The sequence below is a fragment of the Nyctibius grandis genome, chromosome 1 (genome assembly GCF_013368605.1).
Source record: "Nyctibius grandis isolate bNycGra1 chromosome 1, bNycGra1.pri, whole genome shotgun sequence".
Taxonomy (NCBI): domain Eukaryota; kingdom Metazoa; phylum Chordata; class Aves; order Nyctibiiformes; family Nyctibiidae; genus Nyctibius; species Nyctibius grandis.
Window position 1 is genome coordinate 62739203 of NC_090658.1, and position 23153 is coordinate 62762355.

Here is a 23153-nt window from a genome sequence, read left to right on the forward strand (position 1 = left end):
CGCAAACGCTTTAGAGACCGCACGTGCACATTTGTCCACTGAGCGGACATACATCTAATGAAATAAGTGGAATATTGCAAGGACAAGATAGGGAGCCTTCGCTTTGTGGCCTTTTGAGGACTATGTCCTTGTAAAACAAATAGTTCTCTCTGCAGGAAATGTAACCACCACTGAAGTTGAAAGATGCTGGGAGAACATGCCAGAATAAATTTGATTTTTTTCTTGATAGGTACTGAATGCTGAACTTGTCAGAGCAAGTCAGGGTGAGAATCACCAATAGTGGCACTTGGCAGTTACATCAGAACTCTCATCGGTTAAGCTAACTTTTCAGCTTGTGAATAGGGTAGCAAATGGTTGTTTGTCAGGCTGCATTACAGTCCACAACTAGAAAAGGCCACCTTTCCAAAAAACTATTTACCCCTCTGTTCATAAAACTAAAAAAAAATTTCTTTGCCAATATGTCAGTGTTCAGAATTAGAATTTAAGATTTTAATTCTTCCCTAAAATGGCCCTAGGTGATGGGCCAGTTTTCATTTATGGACATTACAGAGCCATATGAAACAATTTATAAAGTGCATTTCATCACTCAGGCAACAAGTTCTTGAAGGTGACAGTATTTCACTTTTCAATAGATGCTATGCCAAATACAACTTCTGTCCTGTAAGTAGCTATCATTCTCCTGTCCACATTTGAAGGCTTCCTTGGCTGTTTTGCTCCTAATTGCTCCAAGTCAAAGCTTCTAACATCTCTGTTCCTTTCCCTATTGCAGATGAGAATTTCAAAGCTGAGGCTTCCAATCCAAAATATTTTTATACATGGTTTAGTAGTTTGTGGAGCACATTTTAAGACACGGGAAAGGAACTTAACAATTAGCATATGTAGGCATAACCATGTTTTTGACAGTAGGTGGAAAGGGGCAGGGAGAGTGCACACAGCGCTCCTTTTCATTAATTCATCTTGACTCATGCTGTCCCTCCTTTTGCTGGAACTCTTTTTAAGAATTGGAATTTCCTTTGGAAGAGCTTGCAGGTGGCTGCAGTGCTCACTAGTGGGCTATACTATTTCAGACTTTTTTTGTTTACTGAAACTGCTTGCCAATTTGCAAGTGATTTGCAGATTTTTCCACTATTCGAGAATGCCTGGTGCAGTCTATTTCATATGGGCATGTACTGCCTGCTTCCATTAGAAAAATATTTTATAGAGGACAGCACAATGCTTTAATTATTTTGTTGATTTCATTGCACTCCACTGGACACATAGGATCCCTGTGCACATCTTGTTTTTCATTTACTTCTTTGCTTTGTTGTAAAAGACATTTATTCTGGCTAGATGCAACTATCAGTCTATATCTGTTTATTAATTTGGCAGTTTCGAATTAAAAATGCTACATAGTATTATTCATTAAGATTTGATAAAAAAATAGACTAAATATAATTCCAGAAGTAAAGAATACTCCCTAAAAAAAAATAAAAAAAGGATCTAGGCCTTCTGTTGCACTTCATCAGCTGAGACAATTGGTGTGAACATACCCTAGCACTGACCTGTTAATACTGAAATAATTTACATCCATCTGGAGGGAAGACTAAACTATGCTAGTAAAAAAGTATATTGATGCTCTCAAAAGGCATTGTATTGATGTAACTCCCTACATAGTTCTACCAAAACAGAAACCATACAGATCCAGCCCTAAGGTGTCACTGAAAGCTATCACCAAATACTATCTAAATTACCCAAATCAGCTACAGCATTACCAGGTTTGATGTAACAACTATTCAATAAAAACCAGAGCCAGGACAACAGACATACACTGTTCCTCCCAATATTGAAGTCTGGGAAACTGTATATAAAATGAGGATACTGAAAGAGAAAGCTTTGCTATTGTCTGTCATTAACAAGGCTGTAATTGTTACAGCCCTCAGCACCAAGATTTAATTAAACAGATTCAAACAAGCAGTCCCACAGGAGGAAGAGACTTAAGGAGCAGCATAGAGTCAATTTTAAGGAAGGACTTATTTTTCATGCCTCATCTACTGTTTCCAGTTACTGTTTACAATTCTTTCATGTCAGAGCACTGCCATTAATGAAACTATTTGTTTGCTGCTTTTTACAGGTCCCCTGAAAACTGATATGTTATTTCTCTAGAATTAATACTTACAATAGTAATATACTAGTTATAAAGAGCAAGCTACAGTGCAAAGACAGTTAAATTCAACTTTGGTTCAAAGGACACCAAATAAATGCTACCAGTGCAACACTGCACAACTAAGAAAGTTAGGCTCCATTGCAAAGGAAAGCACATGTTTACACAGCCTTAACAGGAGGTGACCTAAGTGCAGCTGAAAACTGCAACACCTAGCAGAGATGTAGGAAGTTCCTTCAATTTTTGGTGATAAAATCCTCTATCTTCCTCACTTCTTCAGGTAACAGTCAAATTATGATTACAATTCATCTTTTCTCACTGAAAAAAAAAAATCTTTTGCACTAGAATCAACTGCTTTCTACACCTAACAAGTATTCAGGTACCTCCTGCAGACTGGATACAGCTTCAGCAAAGTTTCCAGAATCAAGCTTAACTGCTGATGGTGAAAAATTACTACCTAGAACTGAAGACTAGAAATGTAGGAAAGTTCACCTCCCTAGGATAAAGTTAGCTTTGGTGGATAACCGTTTCGACCTGTATATAGAGATGCAAACTAGAAGCCAGTGAGGAAAACATAGCGCGGCTTGTCGTGGGAATACGTTGCATGCATTTTGCTATAATGGCTCACTTGGCTTTGGTGAATTTCTGTGGAATTTCAGCTGATGTGTTTGAAAACCGCATTTAGCTGTAGTGTATCTATATGATCAGGAAATTACATTTATTATAATGGTATTGAAGTATGAAAGCTCATAAAGTCTATCTTCTTCCCCCAAGACACAGTTCTTTTAAAAGTACCTTACCTGAAGTGTAGGCAATTCATGTCAAAACTTCACTTTAAAAGTAGCTAAATATAAAAAGGAAATGCTTTTTCCATTTCTGTTAAAGGGATATCCTACTGAAGTATAGCTGATGCCAAATACTTCTCTACGTCTGGTTTGTTAGTAGGGTTTTTGCATGTATCTTTTGAAAAACAGAAAACATTTGTGCAAATCAAATTGTATTTGGTATGGTTCCAAAGGTGTTTCAGTGCATGTCAGTTTCAAAATCGAACAATTATTGTATAGCAGCGAAAAAGGTCTTCAAAGGCATTTTGATCCGAGACAGCATAATCAGTGGATAAAGTTTCTGCATTACTAGAAAATGCAGATTTAATGCATTAGAAATAATATTCCTAAAGCAAGCTCTTCTCCAGTAAAGGGCATCACCAAAATCCTTAATTTGACAGACAAAGGAGTAATGGAGGACACTTCACCATTCAGAGGAACCTGTTGAACAGCCTAAGAATGACTTAAGCATAACCTGACTACTTAAACAGTAATGTACAGACACCAACATTTTAATACACCCAGGTCCAGAAAGCACCATAAACCACTTGTTGCAACCATCCACAGTACTGATGGCAGTGAAACACCCCGACACAGGCTTCAGTGGCTGTACTAGCACTCCGAACCTCAGGCCAACAGGGATAACTAGCAAATGGATGAAAGCCAAGCTGCCACGATTTTGCTGTTAGCAACATTTAAGATAACTTAGATACTGGTACTTTTGCTGCAGTAACGCTCCCCACCTGAAGTTAACAGCCTTCAAAAATATGTCCTTGCTTTGCGCATGGAAACAAAGAGCTCCCTTCTGGCTTTATCAGTTGGTCTAAATATTCGGGATTTCAACAGCATGGGGAGTGGGAAAAGGATATTTACACTACCCAACTTTAAGCACTTAACGTACTTCCTTCCCCCTCCTTGTCTCCAGTGTCCGCAGGTTTACATTTGCCGCAGCTATAGCACTTCTGTCTCCCCTGGGAATAGAACACCAGAAACGGCGTATCACCTCTAGCCTTCTGATAAGCAGCAAGGAAACAGGATTTAAATTCACATGACAGGTACTCAGCTAATCATTTTTCATAAATGATAGCGCTATTATATTAGATATCAAACAGGCAAAATGTGTTTGTGTGTACAGAGCCATTCATCTACTTCAACTCACCTACAGCGCAATACTTTAAGGACCAGGTTCTCATCTACTTTGTTGATTTTTTTCCTCCACACACACTTATGCAAGATTATGATGTAAGACAACAACATCAACAGTTCTGGTGAAATAACAACTGAAGAGAGACGTCAGAGAATACCACTTGGCTTTCTTTATCTGCAGATAAAGAATTTATCTGCAGAAAGCTATCAGTGCCATCAAAACTATCACTGAGATGAGGAATATTAGTATAAAACCAGGAGGCTGCCTTCGGAATGGACAATGTTGGACTAGTAACTAAGAAGACACCAGAGTTCATAAATGTATCACTTTCCCCAAACTTCCTACACTTACAACTATATTTCTCATTGACCACACATATCTGAAGCTTCCTCACCTTGTTCCGAGAACCGTAGGGGTATATAGAAGTTGCTGCCTGGAACAGCTCTCCACCCAGGCAGATAGGTAATTTAAACCGAACTGGCATCTGTCTGGCATTTTGAAAACAGAGAAGCTTTAAATAGTACGAATCAACAAAATGCAAAGGTTTTGCATCTCTATGGGCATTTTAGAATGGGATATGATGGTTCCAAAGTTTTATTCTATACTGTATCATATTGTCATACATGGAATTATTAACCCTGTCTACTTGGATATAAGAAGAGGTGGAAATAGGAACAGTGACAAAAATTAAACTTTAATTCCTGATCGGTGAAAACGTGCCGTAAATTCCACACAGCCCCATACTGTGCTTCTTCAGCAGGATTCACACTATGTCCTTACAATTTATCCTTTTCTTGTACATGCAGCAAGTTTAATACAGTTCAGCCTTATGACATGTCACTATGTATTTCACCATGCTACTTCTCCCCAGTAAGGTCTTTAGTCATTAAAGAGAGAAACTGAAGTGCAATTAAAGCTCCCACTTATTTGGTGTGTTTGAAAATAACAGTAACACTACCTGTGGTCATTCTCAGATTATGATTCTGTGTATCTGTCCAGAATTGGTGTGTTAAAAAGATGCAATTTTAATACTGACAGTCTAAAGCGTTAAAAAGATATATTCAGAAATTCCTTACTTCACTTGGACAACACAATCGTTCCTGTTACACTCATTTACTTGCTTACATACCATTTGTCTGTTTTTCATTGTGAGAATTTCCACAGTGCGTGGTAGTACGGAGCCTTTATTTGTAACACTTTGTTTAGTTGTTCTCAGTCTAGGAGTTGTGATTGCCAGGCCAAAAGCACAGCTGAAACTCAAATATCAGCAGAACTGGAGTATGCAATTGGGAAGTGTGAGCACTAATGAAAAGAAAGGGTTGGTTCAGACTTTCCAGAACCACCACACTCATTGAAGTCCAGGCATGATTTATTTTGTCTTTCTAGTATTTGGATAACTTGAGTGCTGCGTGGAACCAGCTCTGGGTCTCCTGTTGTAGTTCCTTAATGATGCTGAGTGCTCAGATCTTCTTCTGTAAGATTTAGAGCCTGTGATGTGTTATTGAAAGCAGAATTTACCGAGATATCCTCTCCTGAAATTGCTTGTACAGAATGCATTGTTTCACAGTTTGTTTCCCTTCTTTACCACTGACGTCACTGATATCTAAAGTATTGCATTAGCACACTTCAGGATCAAAGGTCCTGCATTTATACAAAATACATATTAGAACATGAATGTTTCTTCAAGTTTGGCAGAACTACAGGAAAAAAGGCAGAAAAACACTGGAAGAGGGGATTTAAATAGCGAAGGCAGATTAGATCGTTCACTGGAGTCGTCTAGCACAGCGCGGGATACCAGCTCCGACCAGGCAGGGAAAATGGGCGCAGTCACTGCTTTGTTAAAACCAGAAATCTCGTTAAACACAGAGGGAACAGTCTGAGCAGCATGTGACAGTCTCTGCCCCAGCCACTGCCTCTCTCATGCCTGCAGCAAGCATGCCAGAAGGGATCCTGAGGAAACATAGCGCTGAAGAACAGAATTGGTGCTGAAAATACTGTTTGCAAGAGCACATTCTCATTGTGCATTTCAGGGTTGTTGTTCAAAAAATTATGAATAGCTTTTACTTTTACTGCCAGCTATCTTTGCAGAAAAGCAGAGAGATTGGTTGGGGAAGTCAGAACCCCTCCAACATGTATGTTCTTTATGGATGATCGAGGAACAGCCAGAGTGGTGATCTCTCTTTTCTGGGGATGAATTAATTTAATATTTTGTACACCAATGGCAAGCTCCTTTGGGAAGACAGAAAAATATATTAGAACTTTATCATTAATAAATTCTATGATTAATGAATTGTATCAGGTGAAGTAAGAAGCACTTGACTGTTGAACATTTTATGATTTTGGTTCCTGTCAATAGCAACTTTTCTTAAAATTTATTGGTTTTATTAAGCTTGTGCCTCAGAAAATAGAAAACATACTTAATACAAGAAGGGCCACTAGTTGAATGAGACTTATAAGAATTTACTAGTAAAATAAAATAAAAATTAAAAATCCATCACTGAATCAAAGTAAAGGCCAGATTTTTTTTTTTTTGCTTCGGTGCCTGTCCCATGTTAGGGATGGTTCATAAAGTAAGTAATCAAAGTTTAAGTATAAAAATGCACAGCTCTCCCTTTAGAAGTTCAGATCCATTAGGAAGGTAGGAAAGTCAAAGCTCTGTCTGATCCTCCTCTTCGCGTGGCTCCTAGTTTTGCCAAGGAAGCAGTACACAATATCTGTTGACTCCAAATAAGCAAGAGTAAGAAGTCTAGTTAGTCTGCAAAGAGATGGTTATTCCTTTGTAGTCTAATTGACACTGGATATACTTCAACACATTAATACACTCCCATTTTTAAAAGAAGAAGGGTGCTTTGTAAAACTCCGGCATGCTTACGTCCTGTTTCTTTCGTCATACATCATACTGTGGTCAGAAGTACTGCTCTTGGACACCCATCAGAGCAGCTTCCAAGACAAAATTGATACATACTAAAATCTTATTTTGTTTTCAGAACGGTACTCCTATTTGAAAAAAATTAGTTAGAACTAAAGGAAAGAAAAGCAGCACACCTGTTGAATAGATAAATCCCCCATACAGAAAACTGACAGCCATTATGCAGGGTAATGACAGCCAGTGATGCGAAGCTGAGTGACGCTGTTTGACACAGCAGCCTGCTTCCCACTTTCCTGCCTGGGTTCATCTGGGTTTGCACCCTAAGGTTTTGTCATCCAAGAATCTTCCAAAAGACAAAGCGAAACTTGATCAAAATGGAGCCTGCACTGCAAAAAACTAACTCACGCCTTTTCCCCCCTAAACTAGCCTTGGTTCACTGCATTGCAATTTTGGCAAATCTAGTTAAGTTTCACATCCAAAACTGTAATTAGAGAAAATAAACAGAGATGTATACTGTTAAGAAATAATATGCTCAAAATTGTAATGGCAAGAACAACTGAAAAAAACAGTATTTGCCAATGTGCAATAAGGCTATATACAAAAAATCACAAAGTAATGTAATTTTCTCCTTCCAAGTTACAAATTGTTTGTCTTGCATAAGATGCTCAAGAAAAATACATTCAAGAATATCTGTAAGTAAAGAAAAGTAATCTTTGGTTAGTCTGCTGAATTTTAGGAGAGTTGGCAAGATGCAGAAGTGAATCCTGTGAACTGATTCTTAGGAGTATTTTTCTGGTTTAATCAACTTTGCTTCCATTTAGGGCAATCTGGATTAAGTTCTCCACTATCCTCAAATTATTTCCCCCCCGCCCCCGCATCCCTGGAAGTTTTCCCCACTTCTCCTTTACATGCTCTGCAATCACTTGTTACCAAAAAATATCTGTCCCTTCGCCAAGAACCCACCGTTCCTGTCGCAATTATACAGATTCATGGAAATCATGCTTGCAGCAATGCGTAAAAGAGCATACATGTGTATAAGCATGCTCCATCTCAGGAGAACAAAGCAAGCAACTCATGTAATTTTTACAACATGATGTTAATAAAAAAAAGCTACTGACAAGTCTAAAGTACCTGTCATTACTGTTGCCACATTGCAGGGGTGGGATTGGGTTTCTTTTAAACTGTTTACGTGATTTGTTCATGACTCATGGCAACTCCAGGAACCAACAAGCTGGCTGCATACATGAAACAGTAATTGAAAGCAGTCAGAGGTAAACAGAATAAAAAGAATAATTTTTCTTGCACACGGATATTCATATTGCATAATCCTCTCTGCAGAGTATTCCATACACTTATTGAAAGTTCTGATTTTGTCCCCAGGAAAGTGCTAATTTCATCATTTTAGTGAGAGAGCTCTATTGCTCTAGATTTCCCCGCCCATAAGCAGAAAAGTGGGCATCTAGACAGTCAGTTAGATATGATAGAATCGGACATTACTAAGCTGGAGACCAATGTTCATATGCTGAATTTTATTAGCTTTCTTTTCACATAGAATCTGACCAGGTCATTTCTCTCCCTGCCTATTTTGATGACACTAATCAAAGTTTGTGATGCAGGGAAAGGAACCACTGAAGAAATCATTATTTGCATTTGACAGCTGAAGGCTAGCATACACATCCCCCCAGACGCTCACTGCAATAAAGATGTAGGCAGTTCTGTTTTCAACATTCCTTTTATTTTAGAATCTGGGTTCATTTTTCTTTCTTGCATTCACTTCTGTCTGGAAATTTTTGTGTGAAATGTGCTTTCCAAATAAAGTCCTTTTACTGGGCACTGCCCAGAGCATAGCTGGAAAGAAGGATAAATATGAATGTCCACTCTAAATTTTCTATTAATTTATATTTTGCATGTGCATTAACTTTATAATTTACATTGCATCTTCATCAACAACATCTGCTACGGTCATTTTAGTGATGAACAGGTGTCTTAAAAACTTGACTGAAAGAGATTAGTTACCTATACCTAATCCCCTCTAAGATGTATTACCTACAGATACAGCAGCGTTAGCTAGTGAATTTCTGTTTTCAACCATCTGCATCCACTCCTTTACAATGGCACAATTTCAGCAGCATCTGCACCGTTGTCACCCATGGTTCTATCTCTTCCCATGTCACCTTGTCAGTCAAGGAGAGGACCTCCACACCAAAACTGCCAGTTGCTTGTAGACACAGACAAGAAGATAACCTGAATAAATCTCTCCTATGAACAGAAAAAGATGAAGCAAATACAGCATTCACCTAGCCTCAGTCCTGTGAATAGGCTTAAGGATGAGGACAGACAATGGCTTCAAGTGAAACTCTGATACTCATCTTCAGAAAAATCTTACGGTAAAACCTCGAAGTAACCTGCTCCTCAAAGGTTGTAGAACATCAGGTTTGTACCCTAGAAACTGACTCTTTCCTACTCTCCAGATGGAGAGCTAGTGGAAAAAGCATTTTTTTACAGGAGACACTATAGCCCTTGGTCAAAAGGCAGGTAAATAAAAAAATACAAAGACAAGATTAAGTCACAGTAAAGATCCTGCCTTTCAATAAAAGGAGAAGCCATCACTAAATGCTTCAAACACGGTGAGAATATTCAGAAACCAGCAGCTACAACCACAAGTTGTACCTCGGCTTCTGTATTCAATGCTTGAGGCACTTGATCCATTGACTGACTCCGAGGAAAGTGAAAAGGACCACCCTCTGGGACTACAAAGGGGAGTCTGATCAGGTCTGATTTAATAGAGAAATCTGAACCACTGAAGATAACATCTGTGATATTCTTCACTTAAACTCAAAAATGTATTCATGTTTTTAAGACTGGACAATGATATATTAATTTTTGATGACAAGAAATAATCTAAATTCCCTTTCTCCTAGGCATATTCTGAGCCTGATTCTATTAGCAAGTCTAATGAGGTAATGGGAATTTCATGGGAGGAGTTCTAGAAGACAAAAAAAAAAAGAACAAGAGTTCAAATGTAGTGAAGAAAAACTGTTTCATAGTTTTGAGCATGTTTGAGGTTACCAGCTGTCAAACACTGGAAATAACTGGCATGTAAAATGACATTAGGTCAAAGACACAGTCACAATACACAGGGGATGAACAATTCGGATTGTATTCTACAAAAAGGCCTCAAAACAATTCTTTTGTAGCTAGAATGTGTAACATCAGAGTTCATATCAGTACCTCCATAGAGGTTCCTATATGGACTCTACAGGAAGTTGACTGTGTGGGATTTGGGAGACTGAGGGCAAGAGCATAGCATATACAATAAATTCCTATTTCATAGAGTGAAGGGAAGTCCCTTAGAGACAGAAAGTATCAAGTAGCTATCCATATAAAAATGACAACCTCACTGTACAGGTGCTAAACATGGTTTCCTTCAAAGGATGATTTCTCATTGCAGGAATCAAGGGACACATAGCAGGCAGTAATGCATGTGCTCTGCTGTCCTCCTGGGAGTTCCAGAGAGTCGTATGACAATACCTTTGTGCTACTAACATAGCCGAATCCAAGAAGAAATTATACAGTGAGTCTTCAAATGTTATCAAATTGTCAAGTGGTTGACAGTCTTCTACTATAAGCAAAGCCACTCAGTTCTTGTTTGTTCACTCTTTAAAGTCTGCAGTAGACATGGTGGCTACTGTATTTGGTCACATGAACAAAACAAGCCTCTTCTGCAGTCCTTTGCACTCTTCATCAAAGTTCCTAGATATTTGAGTATAATGTCAAGTATTTGAACTTACCCATCCAGTGAGTGCCAGTCAGCAAGACCTTTGTTTTGGAGTGATGATGGAGGAACCTACCAAGATGCAGACCGATTCAACATATTATCCTTGCAAAGTACTTCTGCCAGTTGCTCGCCAAAATCTCAAGAAACTACTTTAAATCAAAGTCTTAATAGACAAAGACTTTCAGAAAAATGGCTGATACTCTCAGATCTTCTCTAGAGTGCCCTACAAAGAGAAAGTCTCTTCAGACTCTAAAAACATTATGTCTGGAAAACTCAAGGTTCCCACCCTGTGTTTTGCATTTCCCTTTTCTAAAGGCTGGGATGTGAAAGAGCTTTTAAGTTGGGAGTATAAACAGATGTTTTCTCTTGGGAGCTCTTGAGTCCTTATATTTTACATAGCTGAAGACTAAAAAGACAAAAGAAGTTGACTGAAGATCAAGAAATTTCTAGACAGGAGACTAACAGAACACTAGTCACTGAGAGTGAATGCTGGTAGAAAGTCAACTGGAGCTGTGTGAACCATGGGAAAAAATAAGTGGGCTGTCCTGAGACTTGTCCTTAAGATTTGCACCGTGCACAGATGTTTGTGGCAGCATCTGTGTCTACAGTGACTGAAAGACTGATCAAATCAGTCAAAAGAGGCAAGAAGATCTCTGAAAAAATGAACTGTGTCAGAGGAAGAAGTTGTGGAATTAGGACTTAGATTTCAGACAGTAATCTTGATAGGTATTTCCACTGTCAGAAACTGAAGAAATTGCAGGTGCTAGAAATGCAGTAGCAAGGTGTTTAGCATACTCTAATGTGCTTAGGTTCAGAGAGTTTAGTGATTTGACCAAATACACATGGATCTGTAAACCTGACATATACAGGCAGAAACATTTAAAAACAGATTACTTCACAGAAAAGCTGACTGAACAGTACCAACAAGTATTACACAGTTGCTATCAGAAGTGGCTGTAGAAAGAAACTCACATTTTAAGCTGCTCATATCTCACTTGAGCTTCAGCAGGGACAGCTGCTAAGTACTTGAAAGAGTCTGCGGGTGAAATATGTCATCTAAAGCTACGTGGTAAGGGGAAGAACGCTTCAACAGTGTTCACAGCGCTCTCTTTGAATGAGAGCTGAATGTTCTGCTTAGGTAGATGGTTGAGAGTGAACAAGAACAGAAGTTGCCCTCTTCCATGACCACCTGCAGTATACATGGCAGGGCCTGTACTATGGGGCTTATGCATGTTCCTGCAGGTGTTGCTGAGAATAAAAATTTCTTAGCTAATAGGAGCTGTGTTTAGATCTATCTGTACCATAAAATATACTGAGAAAGTCTTCAGAGGAGTACTGTCCTTTTCTGCAAGTCTAGTGCAATTAGTTTCAATAAGATTTATCATTATTATTTTGTATAAAGTACAAATAAAACCTCAGCATTTCCCAACAGAAAACATAAATGGAAAAAAGTCAAGACTTCTGTCTCAAAATCTGAGTATAAAGACTATGAAATTAGAACCCCCACACTGGAGAACCAGCAGCATACCACACTTGGATCCATTAAAGCCATTGCCATTGTTTTAGCTATATTTTACTGAACACAGCAAACACCTTATGTACATGAGTACTCTTATTGCCTCAATAGGACCATTCACATAGGTGAAGTTACTCAGGCAAGTAAGTGTACGATGAAGGCCACATGTGTGTAAAGCTTCTATTATCAAAGGTCTGCTGAGCTGAAGTGCAGCAGTCACAAGTACCTGCATGCTTGTTTTACAAATACAGATTTAATATCTACACTGAATGAAGTATTTTTCGCAAGACTATCCTGATACTTCTTTTTTGCTGAAGGTAATCAAGTGCATTTGCTGCTTTTTACAACAGCTTACAGGGATTTCAGTATGGGCTAGTTCCTGCAAAGCTGTATTCACACCAACAGATACGGCCTCTGTTTTGAGCAGTGCCATATCTTGACAATATACTGTACAACTAAATCTTTGATAAGCTTTTCATATTGCAAGCTTGAAAGGTGTCTGCAGTCAGGAACATGCAGACTGTGGATATTCTTCCACAGTCACAAGCAAACATACACTAGGTATTGAATTCATACAATGCATAAAAATCTCTTCGTTCTGCCCCACACTCGCTATCATTCACAAAATGCTTACAACGCATCATAACAAACATTAGGCCTGATCAAGACAAAATGATGCGTCACTGGGAGAAACCAGGTCATCACAATGTCTCCAGTTCTGCAGTAACTTTTTTCACAGTAACATTTCCAGGTATTTTGAGAGATGGACCACTACTTAAGGTTGAGCAGAAGCCAGAAAAACCTTCTCAAAAGCTCAGTGACTGACAAACTGAAATTTTAACTCTAGAACTACTTCAATCTTGCAATCCAATCTAATTCAGAAATTTACCAAGATATCTTAAAATAAATTAATGCTTTGTCCCTAATGCCTTAAGAAAGCCATTCCGTAATCATTTTTGACAGATAAGATTGCAATCATCTCAGCAGCCCATCTTTGCATCTCTTACTAGTTAACAATTTTCATAAAGAATGATCAGAATCACACCCGGTATTGTGAGTGACAGTTTACTTATTCTCTGTATTGAAACAATCTCATCCAATACATCCTAAATTCGCATTAGCCCACTTAACTAGGTGAGGCTGATCAGAATTACTTCAGCTTCCAGTACCCTAATTTTTATTTTAAAATATTCTTGTTAGAACCCAAGTGAGTGACTTTGTATGTCGTGCTTTCAGTTTCACTCCATTCTAGTCGTTCAGTCAAAGTCACAGAATTTTTCCCGGTTCTCTGCAGTACTTGCAATACCTCCCAACTTCATCTCATACACAAATTACACGTGACTTAGATGATGACCTCAACCTGTGTCACTGATATATGAAACAGGATGTGTCCCTAGGCTAATCTCTCTGTTTCCATCCTGAAAATAATTTAGAATTTACTGCAAACTTTTTCCACCAGCTTTAATCCATCTTTCAATTCTCATGTTAACCTATTTCCACCTAAGTATTTTTAGAGCCTTATGTCAAGCATTACTTCATTTTAAGTAAATTAAATTCATTGTATTCATTTTCTAAAGATTAAGTGTCCCAAACCACCCCGAGCAAGGGGCAGAATGAAAGGGCTAGGAGAAAACATACTATATGCTATCATACCCATGTTTGAAATTCAAGTCTTTCGTTCACAATCTGAAGTAAGCTTTTGCTTAATCTTGTGGTTAAACTAACAGGTCTGAAGTTGATCACAACTGTTTTTTTTTCAATACAATTGCTTTATTTGCTGTTCTTCTGCTGTAAAACGCTGTGAATTTATAGATCCATTAGAAGTTCATATTACTGGATTTAGACTTATTTCAGTATTGTACAATGGAGGTTATGTTGGTCCTCTGATAAATCCAACATTTTAAGTTTGCATATTGCTACTCTATATAAATTGCTGCCCACGACTTAAAACTACACTGTCTCCATATCTCAGAACTCTTCATTCCTGCCCATTGTCCCCTAAATTATCCTATCAAGTTTTTTTCCATTTCTTCTGTTATCATTATAGATCTTCTCATTACATATTAATGCCTTCTCTGCCTCTCCTAAAAACTCTATTTTGTGAACTTGTTACCGTAATCAACTGTTGTCTTGTCATTACTTGTCAGGATTACAAAAATCCTGACTATATTAAGAAGTGTTAAATCTAAAGAAGCCCATTTGACAGATTGGTTAACTGAGGAAAGGAAAAAATGACAACTTCACCAGCTGCTTAGTTGGAGGTCTCCAAAATCCCAGCGACCAGTTTGTTGGGCTCCGCTTGGGAATATGCTTCTGAGTAGAGTTAATTTCCACATATCCTTGTTTAAATATCGTAGTCACACTGCTGCCAAAGAGCCGCTGAAGCTCAAGAGGGAAGTACAATCGCTACATTTTTCGCCATAGCACATTCAAGGTAAAACCCAGACCTGTTAATCTTCCCAAATCACCCAAGAATGTCTAAACATGTGGGCTATCACTCACACTTAGCATTGTATTCAACCACAACAACCTTCCCTCTAGCTACGGGAACACCACAGAATAAATACACAGTGAAAAAGGGGAGGCAAATCAAAACAGGAAGGAAAGCACAAAATCAGGAGATAGCATTTTAAGGACAAACATGGATCTCTGTAGTTCTCTTCAGATACCATGTACTTATTTACGCAGTCTCCTATTTTTCTCAAAAGAGCTATATCAAATAAATTTTAATTATTTAATAAATATGATACATTTAGTGAGCACAAAGGTTCCAAGGATGAGAAGATCTGCTCCTCTCCATTTTCAGAATGCTGTCAACTTATATTTTTTTCCTTCCATTTTAGAGCTAGACTTAGTCTCTGCTATCATTTCCTCAACTAGGTTAACCTTCTCCTGTGCTATAACTCACATTTTTCCCAGTGTGCAGTAAAAAAAAAGTGGTTTTTTTTTTGTCATTCTAGTGCTCGTTCCTACCTCTCCTGTCTTCCTGTAATCTTTTGCTTTAAGCTTAAGCTTTTTTCTCATCTCTTTCAAGGTTCTAAAGAAATCAGCCAACAATTCTAAACTCATTCTAGTCACTGCCCTGCTCCCATGCCACGTGGGATTGTATTTCTTTTATTTTCTTCTGCAACCATTTCTGTGCTCCCTCCCATTCTGTGGAGAGTGTGATTTCTTTTTCTCCCTGGCATCTGTCTTCACTCTCTTTCAAGTTCGTTTTCAATGCTCTTATTTACAAAGTTCCTATTCTGAGATCATTTAGGGCATTTCATTCAGAACAACTTCTATGATCAGACTGTTCCAATACTCTTGTTAAGCCAAAAAGAGCTCTGCTGGCAACATAATATTCTTTTCTTGCCCATAGTGAAGTATCTAATGCAAATTCATGTTTTCTCCAGTTCTCTTGTTTCAGCTGTGTGCTGAAAGGTGGTGATGCAATAAGAAAAAAGCATTGCTCCTTTTCCCAACAAATGCTTAAAATTTCAACATTTAAACATAGGTACTCTGAGGTGATCATGAAGAACAGTTGCTGTCAGTATCAGGATGCACTAGTGGTTTAGAAACTTAGCATCAAACTTCAGGTTTTCCTAATCCAGATATCCAGGCTCAGGCTCTAATTCCCTAAACCGCACAACAAAGGACATTTTAAAGGAAAGCAAGAACCATACTTTATAAGCAAGGGCACTTTCCAGTCTCAATCAGAACATTACCACAAAGACTTTACAATAACAGAAACTATCTTTGATCTTTTGTAAATCTAACTTCCTCTAAATTTGTGTTCTCATTCTTTTTGTACCAGGCTCCTATTTTACTGCTGACATGAAAAAGGAGAAAATCAAAGATCACTCATTTGGAATACTGCATAATTAAAAGCTAACTTTTGGCACTATACTAGTACATTTACAGTTTAGCATTAAGAACATTTGTCAGCAGTATTTATATATTTGTATCTGACATTTTCCCAATATTTGTAAATAAGGTACTCATGATTTTGGAAGACATTCTTCTAGCCCACCACTGAATTTACACACATTGTATTATAAATGCACAGACACGTGCGGGCACACACACCACCACCACCATGCTCTCCAATCCTACCTCAGACAGTTAAGTTTCTCTGTTATTTCTTGTAGGTATTATATAGCATGAAATATTACAATTACAATCACATTCTGGAATATGATCATACTTAAGTCTGTGCTTCTGACACTTCACTTACAAAGGACATAATTAAAAACTCCACCTGAAATGACTGCAACTATTTGAAAAGAACACCTCCAGTATTAGCAAATCCAATTAGTGCATATTTGAAAAAATCTCCACCATTTCATAAACACTGACCCTGCTCTACAAGACACTTTTCAAAGACTTTTGTAGGAATCCTGAAGTATAATATGGAACCTTTTCTGCAGAGAAGCGAAAGCATAAAGAACTGCAAAAACCATTCAGTAATACCAAAAGCCTTTTAAGTAACAAACATTGAACAGATTTACTGAAATTCTAGCTTACATAAGGAGCAAAACTCAACATGGAATATCTGACAGAAAAAGCTTCTTTCTCCTTTCTTAAGCAAGACTGAGAAGATTGGGAACTCACAATCTCAAGGAGAAAGGCCAACAAGCATGTAGGTGGCAATCATACTGAAGAAGTGAGAGTTGTCGGCTTTAGCATGCAACAAAACCGGCACTCCTTTATTTAATACTATACTTGTACGTGCTGGGAATTGGTTTAAGAGGAGCTATGGGTTGGTACTTGATCATTCAGAGCGGCTGTAAAATGAATCAGTCAACACTTAAAGCTCACAGAATATTTAACAATGGGGCCATAAATTCCAGTGCCTACCACAAATTCCAAGTTGGAATAATTACAGGCTATCTACCTACATTCTCCTGACATTTTCAAATATGTACACTTTTTGAACTGTTCTGCAACACTGGTTTGTACTTTTGGGCTATCTGCCACATTTAAGGCAGTCCCAGAGGCTATACTTAATGGAATGGAAATGTTTTGTTATAATTTACTTTAAGCATCAGTTTGGATGATAAATACTCAGAGTCTGTTGCATCAAATGTTAGCAGCTTAAAGATGTGGCTTCAAACACAGTTTGATGGGCTGTTACAAAACTTCTCAAAAAATACTTCATCAGAGCAAAATAACCTTATGCCTAATAAAACTCAATATGCTAATTCAGATATTGTGGTCTGAAGTTCAGCATTAGGATATGTTTAATTTTACAGTATTCATGAGAATTTTGTATAAGTCTTCTAAACACTATTTTATTTTCAGAAAGAATGTCCTGATAGCTTCTTTAAGAAATTCTTAAACTTTTGTGTTAGCATTTTCATCTCCATTCCCCTCAGAGACACTTATTTTCTTTCTAGGCAGAAGGTGGTTACATATTTGTAAATGATCACTCAAAAAAATTGCTTATGGCTTTTTCATCGCTTATCACTTTTTCACTGATGATTCCCTGGTTTTCCAGAGGAGGTTCAACATAATCATGGGCAACAGACAATCTTTTATACACTTTAAGAAATACTTAAATTTTCATTTGCAACCTTCTTAGTTATGTACTTCCACTTCATACCATTCAATCACCAAAAAAATAAGAATATCAATTTTAATTGAAAAGCCTCAAATTAATAAAGTGTTACATCATAGCTTGCTTATTTTTCCATGTCATACAAAAGCCCCAAAGTTCTTTTAATTATTTTATAAATAGAAACAGGAAAATCGACTTTCCTCCTTCAAGTGCTGGGGACTGAAGCTGGTATTAGTAAATAGTGGCATGATCCCCAAATGAAAACAACGTCTGATTTTTTGTAGCAATGCAATATATATATTTCTACATGGATCAATGTTCTGCATCCTTATTTCAACTGAAAAGCAGCTTTTCCAATCACAGTGTAACACCACAATAATATACATGGAATAATCTACAGGAACTCAGTTTGATACTGAAGCGAGGGATCTGTCTTGCATGAAGCACTGTACAAAACACGGGCTTATTGCTCAGGTCTGTACAGCATTACTGTCAAAAAAGTTTCAGACTGATTTATTCTAAACTTCCCAAAACAATTAAAATTTAATCCAAATCACTGTCCAGATTAGCATGCTGTCCCATATCAGAAAGCAACACAATACCAGACGTTTTACCTATTAAATCTCAGTCAACTAACATGCTTAAGCATACATGTACAAGTTTCATACTACCCTTTCCAAACCTGCTGTCAAAGACTCTACACTCTTAAAAGGATATGACCAGCTAAACTTTAATGCATGCTTATGTTTGATTTTCTTTTCCTCACCTTTTTGCTTTGAATATCAGACTTATTTTAGTCACTGCAAAACAGTGCAGCATAAAGAATACATGGATTTGATCCGGCAGCTTGGAAAGAAAAGACAAGTCAGATAATATGTCATTAAAATTATTACATAAGTCAGACATGCTTTATGGTGTACTCAATTATTACGTCACGTCAGTTAAAAGACTACTTACTGTTTCTTTTAAACAGCATGGATGGATTTTTAACAATCAAGAGCTCTATAATTGCAAGGGCAGACCTCATAAAGACTCAAAATTCAGTTTCCAAGATATTTTAATTAAATCCCAAGTCCAAAAAGTCTCCACAACAAAGCAGACAGGAAGAATATTAGCTGGAAATATGAAGCTCTATGACACTAATACCAGAGATGAACCTATACTGCTTTAATGGCTGAAGAACAGGCCTTTTTTTCAGCATCTTAAAAAGATGGAACAGCTACAAAATAAATCTCCCTAAAAGTTCATGCTGTTTAGAATCTCTGCCTCCGGTTTCAGGATCATCTCTGATAAATATTAGTATTTAATTACCCATACATATACAAAATTGTAAGTGTTCACACAAAAGGAGCAAGAACCAATAATTAAGAATACAGGTAGCAGTCTGTACAGTTGTGTGGGACTGGGTTGGAACACCATCAAATGACTCTCTCTGAATATCAAGAGATGTTTTTTCCAACATGTTTTCAAATGAAATACAAACATCCTCAAGTCTTCCTCAATTTTGACTTATGTCTCAGATAATACCCAAATAATTTCTGTATAGAAATAAGTCCTTCCCATTGTGGATCGATCTGTCAGCCTTCTCACATGCTCTCATTTCAGCAGGAAAGCGCTCATCTTAGTTACCATTTTAAAGCTATTATACTTATTAAATAATTGTTTGAAATAATAAAATCAGAGGAAGAATTTTAGCAGAACATCTTATGCTCAAGTTTTTTACAGATTCAGCATTTTCCCATTCTGATAATCTAAATATTGCAAGATGAATTCTAACTCTTGAGCAGTGTTCATAGTAGTTTCTTCAGTATTTTGCTTACATGAAGCCACTGCATTCATATGTTTCTAGCTCCACTTTGTAAAATGAAAACAGAGATTCCTACTGTACCATTAATTGCTAATCTGACACTGAAACAAGTGATTTCGTTGTCATGGGTGATGGGATTGAGAACTCCACTCCCCTAACAGGTACAGTAATAAGGTGTTAGTTCTTTAGGCAAAAGACGCGAATCTGTTGGATAAAGGCTTCATTCTCTGCCCGTAATCAGTAACTTGAGGGCCTTCTGCAGATACTGCACAGCAGTGCTCACATCTTCATATTGCAAAGCACTGCCAGCATATTTGCAATATTTTTGAGCTCTGGCAAAGTCCTCTGGAGTCAAACGGACTTCCCCTGCAAAAAACACAAGTATTACAAAGTTACTATAATAGAAATCTGACTGAGGCTTCCTTTCATGTGATTTCTGTGTTTTACTGATATTTGTGGTAACATTATGAAAACCAGGCTACGGTGTTTCTTCTGTTCGTTTTTCTTTCCATTCATATAATGCTTAACTTCTTTGCTGCTGGCATTTGAAAAATACAAGAGGACCTTTCTAAACACTGGTAATTATATGACCCAGTGCCTTTCAAAAGTAAGTCAATACCTTTGAGAAAGATCTGCTCTTCATCTAAGGCAGCAAAAGAGAGCTGTTTAGCAACACTAAGTTAGCTGTCATCATATTACAACCTGCAAGAAACAAGGACAGTGTTTTTTGTGTTTACAGTATGACTACTTTGCTCTCTTCTTCAGGAATCATACATTGTTAGAAACTGTTCCTTCTCAACTGGAATAACTTTTCCAAATGTAGAAGCATTTCTCACTGGCATGTTTTTGCACATTTTATATTTCTGTTTTATCCAATGTTTATGTTTCCAGTTTTATGTAAGATGACTGAAAACAAGATTGAACTCATTAAATGTGCCCATTTTTGTAATACGGGAGAACACTAGCAAAAAATATTCTGATAACATAGCATAAAACAATTAACTGTTATTTATTAATTAGAATATTTTCCTGACATAAGTTAAAACACTGGGAATTCTGTAATGCTCACACACATGCATTCAGTCTTCTAGAAAGCACAGTAGGGACTTATGCCCTAAACTGGCAGAAGATTTAATATGTGAATAGCATCACTGATGTGTGCATAAAATAAAGCACAGTTACATTACTGTCCCTCCTTCCACCCACAAATTCACTGGGAGTTTTAAGGCTAATCCCATGCCACTCCAATAACATGGATAAACTATAAAACCTTTACTCATGTTCTTTCAGAACAACTTAACTTGTAAAAGACTGATTTTTATGGACACTGATAAATAATTATATGCAATACTAAAGAATTATGTATTTACTTAATAGGTTTCCCACACAGCATCTTCTAAGCAATGAACAGATTTCACAAATTACGAAAAGATGCATTTTAAAATGCACCACAGATTTTATATAAAATTAGTTAAACAAAGATTTAGCTAAGTACAGCTTTCTAATTTTAAGCAAGGACATGAATATACTTAAATGCATTTTTTATGGTACAATTTCAGTTAGCTGGATCCTTTTCTTTCAAAATAAAACTGTTGTTAGCAATCCTGTGAGAACGTTTACTAAAGAATCTCAGTTCTTATCAGAAAACATCTATTATATTTGCTTTTCCTTTCCCCAGTCTTATTATTTAAGAACAGCTTTTGAACAAATAAAACGGAAAACCTGGGAATATTAAAAACTAGACTGGTCTCCTGGTTTTCAAAACAACCCTACCCCAATAAAAATAAGAAGGGTAAGTGCTCTTAAGATAAATTTTATCAATTTTTAAAATATACTCTAGAAGTCTACTTATTTTCCATTCAATAAATAAATATAACCACAAAATAACTGTTGACTATTGAGGCACATGACAACTTGGTGGGCTCATTATCATTGCAACGTACATTAGTTTACTGCCGAATAAGTGAAGCCACATTAAATCTCTTAAAACACATGTGAGTAAATATGTGTGAGGGAGTGTATAAACACAGGTGCACACTTAGGTTATTTTGTAACCTAAATAAAGTCACAGACTAAAAGCAGCTGGGGTCAATCTGCAACCACATTATTGAACATCTTTAAGAAATTAAAAAGACCAGATTCCCCTCAAAGTGGTTTTATGCTATAATGCCAAAAGAAACTACAAAATCATTCTTTAAAAACTGGCCAAGGCATCAGTCCAGTATTCAACTAATTTATTGGAAGGAAGCCTAAATTCACCAGTCTAATCTTATTTTTACAGTATGAGCTCTATTAATGTTTTGCTGGCATAAAGCCTTTTTTATTATGAAATCTACTTCAGATGGTATTATGACATAACTTGAGGGAAAAAAGTTAACAATTTTAAATTTATAAACCAAAGTTTACATAGTAAGGGTGTTGATCTTTTGATGTGCTCTGTGGCCTTAGCTCCTACTGAAGTCAGCACTTCACAATGGACAAGAAGAATAGAAATAAAACAGCTCTGTGTTCTTAAGCTTTCAAAATAATGTGAAACTTAACTATAATGTCTGTACTTACATCAAAGGTATAACCACAAAAGTTAGTAACTGACTTCAATTTACATATTCTAAGAGTTAAGCAGCTTTGGAGAAAAGGAAAGCAGCTTTGCAGAAGAGGCCCTGGGGGTCCTGGTGGACACTAATTTGTCCATGAGCCAACAATCTGCCCTTGCTGCAAAGAAGGCTAATGGCAACCTGGGCTGCATTAGGAGGAATGTTGGCAGCAGATGGAGGGAGTGATCCTTCCCCTTTATTCAGTTCTAGTGAGGCCACACCTGGAGTACTGTGTCCAGTTCTGGGTTCCTCAGTACAAGAGAGAGACTGACATTCTAGAGAGTCCAGCGAATGGCCACAAAGATGATGAAGGAACTGGAGCATGTCTCATATGGGGAGAGGCTGAGAGAGCTGGGACTGTTCAGCCTGGGGAAGAGAAGGCTCAGGGGGATCTTATCAATGTTTCTAAATACCTGAAGGGAGGGTGCATATAGTGTCAGGACTAGAGGCGATGTGCACGAACTGAAACACAGAAGGGTACTGTCTGAAGATCAGGAAACACTTTTTATTGAGAGGGTGACTGAGCACTGGAACAGGTTGCCCCGAGAGGCTGAGGAGTCTCCATCCTTGGAGAGATTCAAAAGCTGTCTTTTGAATTAACAGTGACATTTTTTCTCAAACTTCTTCCTTCAGTGCTGCAAATTAAACCATGGAGAGAGTGCAGGGGCAGTGGGAGACACAAAGGACATGGTCCTGAGCAACCCATTTTACAGGACCCTTGCTTGAGATGGGGAGATAAACCTGCTTCTGTGTTAATCTGAAATTATTAGCACAGTAGTTACACTTATTACTGAAACGTAACAGACACATGGAATCCATAACTAATGTCAACAAGCATGATTCTTTTAGTTTAAGAGGAACACAAAGTGAAAACCAAAAGGCAATTTGACTAGAAATGCTGAAAATCATGTTGGGGAAAAAAAGCAGTTTTAGAATGAA

General features: G+C 37.4%; 1 protein-coding gene across 3 annotated transcripts in view; it reads right to left on the reverse strand.

The window, feature by feature from the left end:
* Positions 1–17877: 17877 nt before the first annotated feature.
* The window catches only part of VTA1 (vesicle trafficking 1), a 43686-nt gene continuing 38410 nt past the window's right edge, over positions 17878–23153 (reverse strand). For all 3 annotated transcript variants that reach the window (XM_068398949.1, XM_068398941.1, XM_068398957.1), the window contains one exon: positions 17878–19986. In XM_068398949.1, coding sequence (XP_068255050.1) covers positions 19841–19986 — 146 coding nt within the window. In that variant the 3' untranslated portion in view covers positions 17878–19840. The remainder of the gene's footprint in view (positions 19987–23153) is intronic.